General features: G+C 41.1%; 1 protein-coding gene across 3 annotated transcripts; it reads right to left on the bottom strand.

Moving 5' to 3' along the window:
- hcfc2 (host cell factor C2) lies at positions 1–12681 on the bottom strand. 3 transcript variants are annotated; one of them, XM_087830637.1, is made up of 17 exons: positions 12469–12681; positions 11631–11779; positions 11382–11542; positions 11094–11296; positions 6874–6958; positions 4343–4446; positions 3946–4179; positions 3654–3857; positions 3388–3422; positions 2709–2814; positions 1976–2032; positions 1838–1893; positions 1613–1756; positions 1344–1529; positions 958–1255; positions 798–870; positions 1–711 (listed from the first exon to the last, which is right to left on the bottom strand). In XM_087830637.1, the coding sequence occupies exons 1-17, from the start codon at positions 12632–12634 to the stop codon at positions 702–704; spliced, it is 2271 nt and encodes a 756-aa protein (XP_087686763.1). In that variant the 5' UTR covers positions 12635–12681; the 3' UTR covers positions 1–701. The 3 variants fall into 3 exon arrangements, with proteins under 3 accessions (XP_087686763.1, XP_087686765.1, XP_087686764.1); XM_087830639.1 differs by having other exon boundaries at positions 1344–1526; XM_087830638.1 differs by having other exon boundaries at positions 2709–2811.
- Between the last annotated feature and the right edge of the window lie 3167 nt (positions 12682–15848).

Genomic DNA, 15848 nt, shown 5'->3' with positions numbered 1-15848 from the left:
TGAGTGCGAGTCTTTTATAAGAGGAAAATGAAACAGGTAAAAAGTGTGGCATCTTTACTGCACCTGGTAAAGACGGTAACACGATGGAGAAGATGGCAAAGCTGTAACACCTTTCACCCAGTACGTGACTGTTTTCTGTGGCTATGAGTATACTGAAATAATATTTTATGTCAGAAATAGGTTAAGAGTACATGGCTTTTGAACATGCTAATAAAAGCACTGATGTATTACACATACATTACAGTGAGATAAATGCAAAGACAAAGAAAAATCAAACTGAAATTATATAGACGTATAACGGAAACATGTTTGCAGTAACTGAGTGTGGCTGAGGAAGACACAAAAACATGAGTAACATTGCTGATATTTCATAACCTCGTGGGACCGGTGGGGCCTGTAAAAGGACCACTCGTGTTTCCATCTCATAACCCGTCAGTGGCTTGTTCAGTAAACACTGAGGCGTCTTCACGTCTTCCTGAATGCATTTCAAACAATACTTGCAGTGTTTTCTACATCTTATAATACTATAATAATTACTTAACAAAACACTTTAACTAAAACAGACCAGTGGCCAAACAGCCTGTGAAAATGTAAATCTATTTACAAAGTAAAAATTAAATAGATTAAAAATAAATTAACAAAACTATTGGGAAATAGATTTGCCAGCATCTTGAGTGAAAAGTCCTTTCCCTAAAACATTTTCAGCTGGAGCTGCAAGAAGAAAGAAAATAAAGAACCAATTACAAGTGTCCACTTTGAAAAATAAACGAAGCAGAAAAGTTAAAAACTCCGATCACCTGTCAGCAGCGTCGTTGTCAGCCTCAGCACTGCTGTCAGCTTTGGATAGCGATGTTCGCAGTGTACTGGGATCTATAAAACACAGAAAGAGGAGGTTGGTACATCCATCATTTTAATGTGAGAGGAAGTTTAAATAAATAATATCTGAAGCTGCTCCACCTTGAATCCAGCGGATCTGCGTGGCTGGGCCGTAGCCTTGCTCATTCTTTGCAGCGATCCGGAAGACGACTGCTGGTCGGTTGGAGGCAGAGCTGTCGATGTGCGCGTTGTCCAGGTGGCTGGAACTGACCGAGCAGGAGGTCTTGGTGCCACGGTATATCCGGATGAACGCCATCTGACCCGGCCGATCCGAAGTGGATGAGCGGCTCTTCCTCACTGCCATGTACATGGAATACTCCAGGATCCGGCCCGATGGAGATGAAGGAGCCTCCCAGGTGATGTGGACTGAATCAGTGGCCTAATGCAAACGATACCGAAAAGCACATCAAATACATTTTCCAGTTTTCCTGATCTTTGCACCAATATTTCTTGATACTGTGTGTCACCTTGGTAATCTTAACAGCAGAGGGTGCTCCAGGGAAGCCAGGCTGGCAGGTTTTGAACTCGCTGACCGGGCTGAAATCTCCCTGGCCAAAGTAGTTGATGCCTGCAACTCTGAACCTGTATGTCTGACCGGTAGCCAGCTCCTGCTTCTCTCTGCCCTGGTAGTCCTGAGGCCCTGGCAGCTTCTTCTGAAGGAGAGAGCGAGCATGTGAGGGTAAGATGTAGTCCATAAGTGGTTTCTTCATAAACACCATTCACTTCTGGTTTTTACCTCTTTAGTGTTCGTTCCCCGACTGTTGATGGCAGACGTCACCTGGTCACCATCAGCAGGTAGGTAGTAGTGGCTGACCTCAGAGAATAGTGCTTTGAACACGCCGACATCAAACCACACAGCGTTGTCTGGATTCTGCCGAACCTGAAGGTGATGGTTTGTGGTGTTAGTATGAACCAAGCTGAGAGGCAGAGTTAAAAATTCACTATCAGAAGAAAATCCGACCTGATCTGTGTGGGTATAAAAATCTGCTGTCTTGTCTGCAGAAACCGGCTTTTTGCCTGTAAAAAGGTAAAACAATCAACACGTTTTAAAATCCTCACCAGTCAAATATCACTGATGTTAGAGTGCAAGAGCCATTACCTGACTGGAGCTGAGCTGAGCTGCTGAGATCTGCTGCTGCCGTCTCCTGCCCAGCAGCTACAAACAGAACACACAGAAACACAAACAATCTAAAAATGTCAAAATAACAAAATCCTGCTTTGGAGAAAAATTAAATTACATTATAGGTCACATCCGGTTCAGTAACACAATCTGATGTGGCCTGCAAATATTAAAGTGGACCTATTCAGCATTTACATTCTGTCATAAACAGTGCTGTGCCTGCACCAAGGCTGAGTATATGATAAATAAGGATAATTTGAACTGTGACTCATACAAAGCTACTCTAGCCACGTCAAAGAATGCACTGCTTTTGTATTTTTTTCAAGTTGAGTCTAAGATTAGAAGTCATAAACTGGAGTAAGTGTTTATTTGTGCAGCCATGTTTCTGCAAACATATCTGACTATTACTGTGCAGGAGCTTAAATTCTTAAACCCCAATTGGTAACAACAGATAGCTTCCCCTCCCTGACCTTGCGTCAGCTGGAGGCTTCTTCCTATTAAAAGGGAGTTTTTCCTTCCCACTGTTGTCAATCGCTTGCTTATAGGAGGACATCTGATTGTTGGGGTTTATTTCTGTATTACTGTAGAGTCTTTATCTTACAATATAAAAGTGGCTTGGTGACTGTTATGGTGATTTGGGGTTATATAAACAAAACTGAAATGAACTGTATAAAACAGCATTTAAGCAAGAACCACCTGATAAGAGACTTACTGCAAAGTTTTAGGTTAGAGTCCTCTTTCAAGTCTCTCCCATCGATCCTCCCACCCCGTGCTTGACTGTCTGCTGAGCCATTTGAAGATTTTGCTGAAGTATCCTGCTGCAGCAAAAAAAAGAAAGAAAAAAAAAACATCAGGGAGAAAATTTAAGCACTACGTCTGGACTGCTGGCGTGTTAGTGTGGCTGTATGTTAGTGTTTGTGTATTAAATCTTATTTATAGATAGTTCTGGGTGATAAAATGATAAATACAGTTATTGTGAAATAACTTTTCCTCAGTGTTAAGATAAAGCCAGTAGAGCTCATTCCATTCACATTTTGACAGATAACCCAAAAAGCTAATAAGATTAGTACTGAACTGAACTAATGATGTGGCTGGATCTGAGCTATAGCCACATAATTTTAAACTGAAGCACCGTGTAGGACTGGCAGCCGGCAATAGCACACATGATATTTGGGCGACTGAAGCTTTGTACACGATTAAATCAGAAACAATAACAAGAGAGAAAACAAAGGGGAAAAAAGTGACTTCTTCAAAGACTGAAGTCACTTGGACGATGAATTGTTTCTCCCACTGACAACACAACACCCACAAGAAGTGATTTGATTGACAATGATCACTGTTCTTCCCCCATATTGCCCAGCCCTTATTATTGATATAAGAAAGACACTTACCTGTGCTGCTCCTTTCTCTTCTCGGTTTGCGGTTTCTTCATTTTGACAATGATGGGATCAAACCATTTTACAAAGAAAGTAAAGAAAGACTGATAGTGTCAATAGTGTATTTTATGGGTCTGAAAGCATTGAAATTGTTCCCTTTTTGCTGCTTATTGTATTCTGTTTGCAGTGACAATTAGCTCTACACAGAAACCTTTCCATCTAAATCCAATAAAGATTTTAATATAAACTGATGAAGTCACTGAAGGCTGTGCTTTCCTTACCAGCAGATTGTTTTTCCTTTCCATTCTGACCATCTATTCCTGTTGGATCCGCTGGTTTGGGACCACTCACTGTAGTCCTCGGGGAACTTGCAGGCTGGATCTGGAGGATATAGCAGTCTGCCGCAGCCAGGGGGCGCCATGCCACATGGAGCATGCTGACAGTAGATTTGATGAGCAGCACTGCCTCTGGGGTCGCTGGTCGATCTGAGACCAAAGGATTTTTAAACAGATTTGTGCTTTTTGCCCCCACAGCACCGACCCCATTGCCCTAACTCGTTCCCCCGTTTCTCACCTGTTTCCAGGTACCACAGGTCCTTGCAGCACACTTGGTAGTTCCAGCTCTTGCGGTATCCATCACGACCGCTCCAAACGTAAAGCCTGGAGCCAACGCTAGCGGCGCAGTGGCCAGCCCTGGCTCTTGGCCTGCAGGCATATGGATCATCGGTCTGTGGTCCCTGGCTCTGAAGCTGGGACTCTATATCATCATCGTGCTGCTCTGGGCCAAGGTTCTGCCAAGTCATAGTGTCTGTGATAGGAAAACCAGGTAACAGTGAGCTTGCTGGCCTCCATGAAGGATGTAGGAATTCCATGGATGAGATTAAACAAAAAGAAAAGGCTCACAGGCTCCAGATCTCATTTACAAAACCACTCATAAGTTATTTTAAGGGGCTATAATGAGAAGAACTCACCTAAGTTGAGAACGCTCAGGGAACTAGTGCAGATCCATTCAGTTCCTAAAGCAATGTGTGTCTCTGACTCCGGAGCAGGAATCCAGCCGCCAAAAACATACATCCTGCACACAGAACACACCAGACTATGTCGAAGGACATTCTGGTTTCATATATACACAAGAACTATAAAACAATAACACACAAACATTGGGTGATGTAAGACTTGGATGCAGCTGCTCATCCATGGAAACCCATTACACAAAGCTCTCTATGCACTGTTCTTGACCAATTAGCTCAAGGCCAAACTAAGTGTGGAGGTCTGGAGCAACGGAATCTGCCAAAAGTTGGTGACCTCTGCACATTATGTGCATCAACAGCAGATGACCCTGCTTTTGTAATTTTACATCGCCTACCACTTCATGTATGTTGGAGTTGCTGTCATCCCCAATGGCTTTCACATTGTTATAATACCACTAACAGCTGGCTGTGGAATATTTATTAGTGAAGAAATTTCATGACTAGACTTGTTGCACAGCTGCCATCCTATCACAGTGCCACACTGGAATTCACCAAGCTCCTGAGAGCAACTAATTCTTTCACAAATATTTGTAGAAGCAGTCTGAATGCCTAGGAGCTTTATTTGATCCACCTGTGGCCATGGAAGAGCCTGAAACACCTGAACTCAATGACTTGGATGGGTGAATACTTTTGGCAGTATAGTGTAGCATTATGGTCAGGCCGAACTGAAATATGATGTTTTATCAACGTAGATAATCATTTAATAAAGTTAAGCTGCATTATCAGATTTAGCCACATGGCAGAGTATAAAGTAGGGCTGCCACAAATGATTATTTTGATAGTCGACTGATTGATTATTTTTGTGATTAGTTGACTAATCACATCATGCATCTATTGGAGGTAAAGCGTACAGCTTATTTTAACAGCATGCATCTGCTCTTATATACCTATCATTAGTTTATAGCCAGTGTTGCCAACTCCTCAGTAAGGAAAATCGCTATTGGCTGTCCTAAAAGTCGCTAGAAGTCATTAAATGACGTCATCACCTAATTTGCATAATTGGTCATGTTAATGTAATTGTAATCTATGTTGTTGGAGAGAGAAATAACATCGTGGACAAGACATACAGTGAGTATAAAACATCCTAAATGCATTTAGAGTTTATTTAGAACTACAAATTAAATTTATTTTAGCAATTATTGTTTTTTTAATGTCACAATTCCAACCCTGTTCCTTTACCCGGGCTTGGACCGGCAAAAGTGACCCGAAATAGGCACTCTGGTGGAGTTACTTTGTGTGTGTGTGTTTATAAGTAGTTTTAAACCTTGTGATCCACAAAACAGCATAAGAGTAAAAGAGTAAAAGAAGAACTGACTGCGTTACAGCACCCGCTGCTTGTTGAGAGTAAAAGCGATATGCGCTTTCACGTCTTTTTTAGCGACTTTTTTTAGAAAAAAAAGTCGCTAGGGGGTCTGAAAACTCGCTAAATATAGCGACAAAGTCGCTAAGTTGGCAACACTGTTTACAGCTTGAATATGTGCTAACTAAAAATAAAGACAAGATGATAGTTTATTAAACTTTTAATGAAATTTGCAGATGGTCTCAGTGGAGTTTAATAAACTCAGCCATCTGCTCCTTGCTATCTAAAATATAACAGGACATTGGAGGAAATTCTCGACCATCTCACACTTCTGTTTATTCAGTTTTCTGAATAAACAGAAAACTGATTATTCAGTTTGTGAAAACTATAACTTTAATCTCAGCCAAACTGATTTACTCAGGAACAAATAAAACACAGAAAAAAGCCAAACAATTACATTTTTAAACTATCTAAATGACTTATATATCGTGTTTAACCCGAGTAGCGAAAGACCGCGGGGATCTGAAAACGATGTTCCGGGAGTCTGCTGCTCTCGCCGGCTCTAGTGAGCCTTGAACCCCGGCTAGCTGTCGAGCTGGTGGGTAACAGACGTCTCTCGAAAACGTCAGATTACTTTTGCAAATATGTGATGTCTTGATAAACAGAGCAGATATTTGAAGTTTACACAGCTACATTCTCGCCTGAAAATATGTTAAAAGTTTATTTTGTGACCAAGAAAGAATAATAAGACTAATATAAAAACTGAAGGACACATTTGTCGGAGTCTTCGAATTTGGACAGCCTTCATCGCGTCGCTGTAACGTAATAGGCCTACAAATGCGGCTTCCGAAGGATGCTGTCCCTGAATTTGGACACAGCTATGATGGTGGACACTGCTTCTTCCTCTTTGGGGTTTAACGGCAGCTGGCATCCTTGTACATGCAGTGCTGCCACCTTCTGTTTCAGTCCGTTATTACACTCTTAAACCCTAATGCTTATTCCTGTGTCTTTCAGGATCTTACAAAGCTTTAAAGGACGCGTCTACTATTAAATAAATCGTCGACGTAATCGTGACTAGTCGACTAATTGTGGCAGCCCTAATATAAAGTAGCTTTTTGTTGCCAGAGAGGAACACAAAAAGCTCTCTGGTGTTAATACATAAGAAGCTTACTTGTTTCCGATGACACTGGCCGAATGAAGACTTCTGGGAAATGGTGTGGAACCTTTTGTTTCCGGCATTGACCAAACCATTGTGTCTAACGACGACAAAGAAAATATAGGTATGTTTAAATATTCCAAACTCCTGTTCCTCGTTACCAATTAGAAATGGAGACATGCAAACAGGGCTTAAAACATCAAAGAGAAAAATCAGGGTGTTAAACATGTCACTTCTTGCATTTTGATGATTTTCTATTTAGCAATTTGAGTTTAAAAACTCAGAATTAATTTCTTATGTTATTTCAGTTAATTCATCAACCCTTGAACTTAATAAGCTTATGCACATTAAAAAAGAAAATCTCACATCTAATTGGGGATGACCGTTTTCTAATTATGAGGATCTCAGTGGACTCACATGTGGTAGAGACATGGCTGAGCAAAGTTATATAACGTTACCTTTCTGTGATGAATGATTGCTAAATTAGCTTAAAAGGTCAAAATAACAAAATGAAGCCTGCAGGGAATGACACAGCTGACACCTAACTGAGGAGCAATGCAAACAGAGGTTTGAATTCATAACGCTGGTTTATTTTCTCAGGGTTGCCAACTTTGGAGGAAGACGGAACACTGAAAATTTTGATCATATGTAACTCCACCAACTTCTGGCACAACCAAAGGTATTTTCACCATTACAGTTTTCATTTTATAGTTACTGCCAATTTTCACGGCACAGTCTGCACCACATCTCTGTGCGTTCATCATTTGTTTGAAGCCAGCTCACCTCCTGCAACCACTTTTCCGAGAATACGCGCTTCTTTTGTGGTTCGGACTCCTGACATTTATTTGGAGGTGGAGGAACATCACAGTAATTGCTTAAAGGAGCTTCTTCAACATCTTTAAGAGTTCTAAACAAATGTCTGTCCTCCTCCTGAAAATCTTATGTATGCAAACACGCGTTGCAACTTCTTATCTTGTGCGCGTTTTTTATTTTGACAGCGAATGCGCACCTGCGGACCACTTATGTGCAGCCCTGGTTATTTAGCTCGTCATATTGCAACCACAGAAATTCTTTTGTCCATGAAACCATAAAGCTGCACTTTCTTTTTGCCTTATAGTCTGATTTGTCACAACTTTTCCGTTTTGTGGTAAGCTTTTCTTTGGCTGTCACTTCTTCACCCTGACCTGTCTTATTTGGCTCAGCAGAACTAAAATATATATCCTGCTGCTTTTACACACGCACTCACATAACACTCAGCGATTCTCTGCGCGATCAACCTCTCACATGTTTAAGCTGCGGGAGATTTCACTTGTCGTGTTTGCATAGTAAGCTAACGATTGATAAGACGATGTCAGAGGAATTGGTGCGCAAATTATCATCACTCACCAATCAGTGCTGTTGCTCTCTATACACAGTTCGCACGATTGCAAAGTGAAAGCAAAAAACAACCGCAGATTCAAACCCGATTTCAATATGTTACATATTGACAGTGGCTCACCGATGCCAATGACATAATTACCCAGCTACATTTCCGAAAGAATGCAAAAGCATTGACATATATTTTTCCTTCCTACGATAGGCCGACGGGCAGGGCAGAGATAGATTTTGGTAGCCCGACTGGAAAAAAGCCCCGGACGTCGGGCTAGCGATTTTGCGAGCCCTGTATCTGATTGAGAAATCACTCATCTTTGGAAAAGAGAGTTTATTACAGAGAAATGGCTCTTTCCAAAATAAAAGCTATACTATACGCTTCTTCTGGGCTATATTCTCAGCAGCATATTAAACATATCAGGTCCCCATAAGGAGAATCATGTGCTAACGGCTGTCTAAATGACTCGGCTAAAGTTTGTAGCATGCGTGCTTGTTGTTTTTGTCTGCTTCCACTTGTCTTTGCACTAGGATGATGTCGGAGTAAATGTACAGTCATATTCGTTGTGTTCCCACTAGTGCTGTCAGCGTAAATCTCGTTGAAATGACGTTAACGCCACAACACGGCAAATCTCCATTAACGAGCTACCGGATCGCCCCGTGCGTGGGGCTGGACGGCCAGCACGTTAACGAGCTAACTGCGCTAACGCACTTGTTCCCACCAATGTAATTGAGCATTGCTGGCACATCCAACATACTGTTTTACTTTAGTCCATGACACGCTTACCTTCAGGGTCATACTTCACATGAAAACCAAAATAGTTCCAAACGCCAGATCTGAATGAGGGTGGGGGAGGTTCAATTTGCCATGTTGCAAGGAGAGCTTAACTTCAGTCTCGCTAGCTTGCCCTGCACTCAGTGAATCTGCGTTCGACTGCTCCGCCTAGGCTGCACTGTCGAGCGCAGATCCACTGAGCGCTCGACACAGACAGCACCGTCAGAAGGAAAGTTGATAAAATAAAGTAAAAATTTATTTTATCAACTAAAATTTTGTATTGTTAGATACATATGCGTACTGAACCGAAAGCACTGTATCGAACGGTTCAATATCTATACGAGTATCGTTGCACCCCTAATATATATATATATATATATATATATATATATATATATATATATATATATAGCCATGTTGCACATGGCAGTTTTATTAAAAATTCATGCTTAAACCTTTTTTTTTGTCCTTCTTCTTCTGGCTGGTCCGTTTAGGGATTGCCTCCATCTCACACTATACCTAGAATCCTCCTCTATCACACAAACCCTGTGCATGTCCTTCTCCACTACATCCATGAATCACATTCTGTGGTCTTCCTCTTTTCCTCCTGCCTGGCAGCTGCAATCTTCATGATTCTTTGTACGATACAGCCACGATCCCTCCTCTGTGCTGCCTAGCGTTGCCTCCAAACCATTTAACCTGAGCTGTCCCTATGATCAGTGTTGGGAAGGTTACTTTTAAAATGTATTCCACTACAGAATACATGTCCCAAAATGTATTCTGTAACGTATTCCGTTACGTTACTCAATGAGAGTAACGTAACGGAATACTTTGGATTACTTAATATATTATCATGCTGTTTACAACTACATGAATGTACTATTGCTGTGATTTATTACTGTTACTGAAGGTCCGCGGCTCCGAACCGTAGTAAAGGGACCTCTGGCTAATACGGTGGGTTCTGTGTCGGCTCGTAGCTGAAAACTAGCTTTACTTTGTTGTCTGGGTCAACTTTGCTAGCAGAGACAGAGAGAGGGTTGAAAGGCTGCTCCAACAGAACTTATTGTTTTTGGAGGAAAACACGAACACGGTGTACAGTCGAGTCTTAATAGCTTACTTACAACTGGGCTCATCAGGCACTCTTCTTGGCTGCAGTGGTTATTATTATATTTACATGCTTCCAGCTCCTGTTTTTGCTCGGTGACAGCTCGTACTTTTCCTTTTTCTCCCTCCCTCGCTCACAGACACATAACGTGTATGGCAGTCCATTCTCCCTGCAGCACGGACTACACTGCCTATGATGCTACATTCTTTAGAGCTATACCTGTAGCATTCTGCCTGTTAGCTTAGCACAACAACAACAAAAAGGCCTCTCTCACCCAGGAAACACGCAGAGAGAGAGAGAGAGAGCGTCACCCTGTAACCATGGCAACCGTAACGCTGCCGCCTGGAACTACAGACCGTAGCTGTCAAACAAAACCCAAACAGTCTTGACCCGCCACAATATGAAACAGAGAAGTACCGCCGTGTAATCCATTTATTTCAACAAAGTAACTGTATTCTAAATACCACCTTTTTAAACGGTAACTGTAACGGAATACAGTTACTCATATTTTGTATTTTAAATACGTAACAGCGGTACATGTATTCCGTTACTCCCCAACACTGCCTATGATATACTCATTTCTAATCCTGTTCAAACTTCGCATCTTAAATTATTCCACCTCCAGCTCTGTCTCTTGGCTTTCTGTTAGTGCCAGTGTATCAAAACCATACATCATAGCAGATCGCACTTCCTTTTTGTAAACCTTTCCTTGCACTCTTGCTGCTATCCTTCTGTCCCAAATCCTCCACGACTCTGGTCTTCCATCGACTCCACACTTGCATTTAGGTTGGGCTTTTTTGTTGTTGTTATACTATTGTTCTTTTTTGGTTTGCAATTTATTGGGCAGGATGAGAGAATGACAGTTGGCAACAATCCCAAGCATAAGTATCACTAGTGCAATTTAAATTTTAATCCAAGTGAACATCAAAATAAAGCTTTCTTTCTGCAGCTAGTCAATATGACCTATAAAACCAAGATCACTCCTACCAAGATCAAGCTGCCAGAGGTCATCTAGCCGACTTCCTTGCATCCCTCCAAAGATGTAGAGCTTCGGGGAACCAAGGCCAGCGTAGGCAACTGATGTATGGGACTCCCGTGCAGAGGGACCACGGCCCTTTGTGTCTGGAATGTTCCAGCCTCTGGCCCCTGACACTGACTGGAGCTCCAATTCATACAAGTCTCCCAAATACCTAAAATGGGAAAAACCCAATAAACCACAGAGAACTTACAGGTTTTTACACCATTCTTGAGAGTAAAGATGTATCTGCACAGTACCTTGGCACGTTGCCATTGGGATCCTCACTATCATTGGCCAGCCCTCCAAACAGGTAGCATTTATTACCCACAAGAGTGAGGCTGTGTCCGATCCGAGGGCACGGCAGTGAGCCATTTCTGGGTGCCCTTGGCTTCAGCTTCTTCCACAGCCAGCGACTCGCCTGAGAAACAAAAAATATCTTTTAACATCTTCCCCATAACAGCAGCAGAGTTAGAAGAAGCTGCAGTGGAAAAAAGAGACAGTGTTACCTGGAGTTCATAGAGGCTGTTGGTGTATTTCCCAAACTCAACCATGCCACCAAAGACCAGTATTCGAGTACCTTCACAAACAAAGCCATGGGCTGCACAGCCAGAAGGGATGTCACCCCTAACCGCAGGTAGAAACCACTGCTTTGAGACTGGGAAAAAGGGTAGCTGTTAGCCAATGTATTATACATAATGTCTTAATAATGTTTAATGCACTGGCCAAAGTTGGCCTGGAGACAATTCACGCATTCACGTTAAATATATTTTTACATACATAACCCAAACTGCACCTTAAGTAACAAAAGAACTTCATATATTTAATATGCTATATAGTTCAGTGCTTTCTTTGTGCATGTTTTCACTATTACACAAAAGTCCGTTATGAGTCAGGTTCAAACACTCGGTACCGGAGTAGTCTCGAGTTCCGCTGGCACTTTGTCGCACACAGTAAGCTTTGTTTAATTTTTGCCATGCTTCTTTGTGAAACTTTATGTTTTCAAGCTAACTGCTATCGCTAATTAAACAAAGGATGTGACGTTCTTACTTTTTTGGCTCTTGCTCAAATTCACTTTACAGTTCACTATATTTCGGAACTATAAAACTCTCCTGGTCAAGTAAGTGGATAGTTTACAAACATCAAAAAGAACCCAACCAAATAATATCGTACACACGCAATTTTATAATTTTGCGGTTGTTTTATAAAGATATATGTAACACATATACAGTATACAAAAGCCCGTGGTGGAGGGCTCGTTAGCTTAAGGGGTCGTTTCCCTCTCGAGCATGCTAAAAACATTAGCCGCTAACCTGCTAGTTAGCGTGAATGCTAACGGTAGCTCACCAGTGTTGTAAACATGGAGATCCTCCGCTATCCCTTCGTTTCCACCACCGAAAACGACGATGAGCTCCCGGATTGCGACTGCACGGTGTCCATGCCTGGACCGAGGTATCACTCCTGTAACGGAATGCACTTTCCTCCACTGCGGCTCCTCTTCGCTGCTCGTCATTTTCCCGTTGGGGAGCCCAAAGTTTGGCGCTGTAGACGTTTTAAAGATGGGGGCGGACCGGAGAGGGCATCAGGAACTTCAACCAAAGAGGAACAAACAAATAGGAAGTCTCACTCTGATCTTTGGTTTGTCTTAATTTTTCTGTATATGAGTTTTTAGGAGCTGCAGAGCAGTTCGTTAGATTAACGTGAAGAGATGGAGAACTATTCGGTGGAAGCACATATTCTTGATGCCTGTGACAATTGACTATTTGTAGTCTTTTCATCTGAAAAAATATTTCTCATTATTTATTTTTATTTTTTGGGTGGAAGGGGAAAAACACAAAGTTTTGATTTCCATTTGCGCCAAAATATGTTCTCATGTGCACAGTCTGTGTGGAGTAAATACATCATAAAGCATTTGTTTGTCTTATGAAGTTTTAACTTGTTATTGATCAGATTGTGTGTGTTGATTGGTTACCAGACAGATTAATTGTCCGTCAGTGCAACTTGGCTTCTGTCATCCTTTCTCTCATTTGTCTGTGCTGTTTTGCATGTCCTGATGCATGCTATATGGCTGTATTGTTATGATTTTCTTACTGACTTAACATTTAAAGGTGTATTTTGTAATTACCCTAGGCAAGAAGTAAATAAAACATTCACCACCAAAGGGCAGTGTTTGGCAAGTAAGTGTCTTAAAATGGTTTCAAATGTGCATAGCTGCGCTTTCATTTTTGATGTAGCCATACCCACCATCTCGCCAAGAGCCTTTTACCTCTTTGTAATAGTGATGTGTCGGTCGCCAACGAAATGGCTCTTAGAGCCGGATCTTTGATGTGAACGATGCAAGCCGTTGGGTTTTCTTTTCCTTTCTCTCGCACCTTTTCCCACGCGAGCCTTGTGCTTTACGCTGGGATGAGGGGGAAGGGGCGGTAGTTACACTCGCAATAGTACAGTAACAGAGCGAGAGGGAAAGAGAGAGCCAGGGACAACAAGGTCACATTAGAAAGGTATAGTAATCATCCACAACTATTTTCATTTGCGGATGATAAAGGATTCAGAAAGTTTAGTCATGCAGGCCTATATGACAGAGAATATGCATCTTCTTTTTGTTTTCATATTTTAATTTATATTTAATTGTGTTGTGGTTTGCAGTGTTTTGTGTTGTTTCACTAAATTTGTTTAAAAGGAAAAAGCTGGAAATTTAAATAGTTAAAAATTGAAATGTGAATAGTTGGTTTTAGTATTATATATATATATATATATATATATATATATATATATGTATGTATGATTTATTTATTACATTTTATGTGGAGTGAATAAATAAAAGTATATTTATGGTGGCCCCTAGAGACAAAGCACGTACAAACTCCAAAACACGTAAAAACTCCAAAACACGTACAAAAGACGACAAAAGTGCTCCAGGATGCTAGGGGCGGTGTTGAGCTTTTGTTACCTAGTGGCTACACAAGCCAGCAAGTATCAATGTGTGGTAGTGTGGTAGTAACAGGTAAATTAACATTTTTTTAAAATTATTTTAATATATATGAGTGCTTGTGTATAAATACACAAACAATACACATATGCTTTCAATTGTGTAATTTAAGTGATCTAGGTAGCTCTGTTAAGGAAGTTCAGTTAACGCTAGAAATGTGCTTTGGACTTTGTGCATGCTTTTTCTTTAGGGGCCACCGCATATATTTATATATAAACAAAACCACTTTTTTTTACATTAGTAATTCCTTTTGTGCTTAATTTTCTATTATTGTTAATAATAAATTAATTAAAGCAACAAAACAACCTGAAGAGCCGGTTTGGAGCTGAAAGAGCCGGTTCTCTAAAAAGAGCCGGAAATCCCATCACTACTTTGTAGGCCACCAAAAATAACTTGCCTTGTTAAATTCAGTCCTCCGGATTCTCTTGGTAGTCTTAGTTTTTTCTAATGTTATCAACTACTTTAAAAGACAGGTATTCAAAAAAGCGCAGCAGTGTGTGCTGCACGTAGTGTAGAATGTTGCTCGATTGCACTGCATGTCACAAGCTAAACAGTCAAATGACATAAGGACGAAACCACACAGTCAAATGAGAGGAAGTGCAACAAGATGACACATGTAAAGTTGCACTCACACAGACTAATCTTTTATTAGGTGAGAAAAGACCTGCACAATAGTTTGCTATTATTTTGCACACAAATGAAGCACAGGTCAAAGCAGAAAAGACAACAAAATGTTTTCTCATGCGTTTGCCTCACACAGTCAGACGGCATCTGAACGTAACTTTATCACAAGAGGAATTTCATAGGAAACCCAGCATTCAAACCTCCACCCAGGCGCATTTACATAACAATTTCAAATTGATCTGTGTTGCGTTATGGAAAGTAACCTGACATGGTGCACAGACAATCCAGCTCCACCAGCTGTTGGGTAAGCATTACCTGTCAGTGTCTGCCCATTACATTGTGTTTTTCCTGTTGGGTTAAATTAGCTTCTGACTGCTTGAGGACTCTAAACTGTCTCACATGCGACCCCTATCGGCATACAGTTGCAATAATAAACGATTACAGAATTATGTCATGAAGGCTGCATGATATAAATGATGCAACAGCTGTTGGCATGGCATTGGAGGCCACCGTGACACACATACACTCACTAAAAAAAATGTTTAATGTAGAATTGAACCATACAGCACTGTCTGACTTAGACACAACAGGTTTCTCAGTGATTAAAAAAAGCAAAATCTGATTAATATTTTATGCTAAATTCTGTCTGTTGACCAGTATGTGACTAGAGTGTGTGAGGTCGTTTGATGTTGCTCTCTGGTGTGGGTTTGGAAATGGAAATTTCAGGGAGAGCAGAGAGTGGGCTGCGCTTATGCTGAGGCGTGGTTCATCTTTGCAGACATAAACGATCTTTCCCTTTCTCTTCCAACAGTCTGCGGTTGACCTCTCCAGATTGAAAGGCACCTTTCAAGGGTTTCAGCTGATGCGTCATCTAACAAAGTCCTCAGCCCCCATAATAAGTATTTAAGTTGACGGTTTTATATTAAATCGTTTAAATATTACATATATATTTATTCATTAAACTTAATAAAGTTTTTGCTTTGTAAGTGTATGCATTGTACCCACCTCCAGAAGGTGATGATTTTTGCATAAGGAAACTAAAGTTTGGACAATAAAGTTACCCAAAGGTCCAGATTTACTTAACATACTGTGTGTGTGTGTGTGTGTGTGTGTG

This window comes from Neolamprologus brichardi, chromosome 17, assembly GCF_056152115.1.
Source record: "Neolamprologus brichardi isolate AB-2024 chromosome 17, ASM5615211v1, whole genome shotgun sequence".
Classification (NCBI taxonomy): Eukaryota; Metazoa; Chordata; class Actinopteri; order Cichliformes; family Cichlidae; genus Neolamprologus; species Neolamprologus brichardi.
The sequence above is the reverse complement of the archived record's forward strand: the minus strand, read 5'-3'. Positions and strand labels throughout refer to the sequence as shown.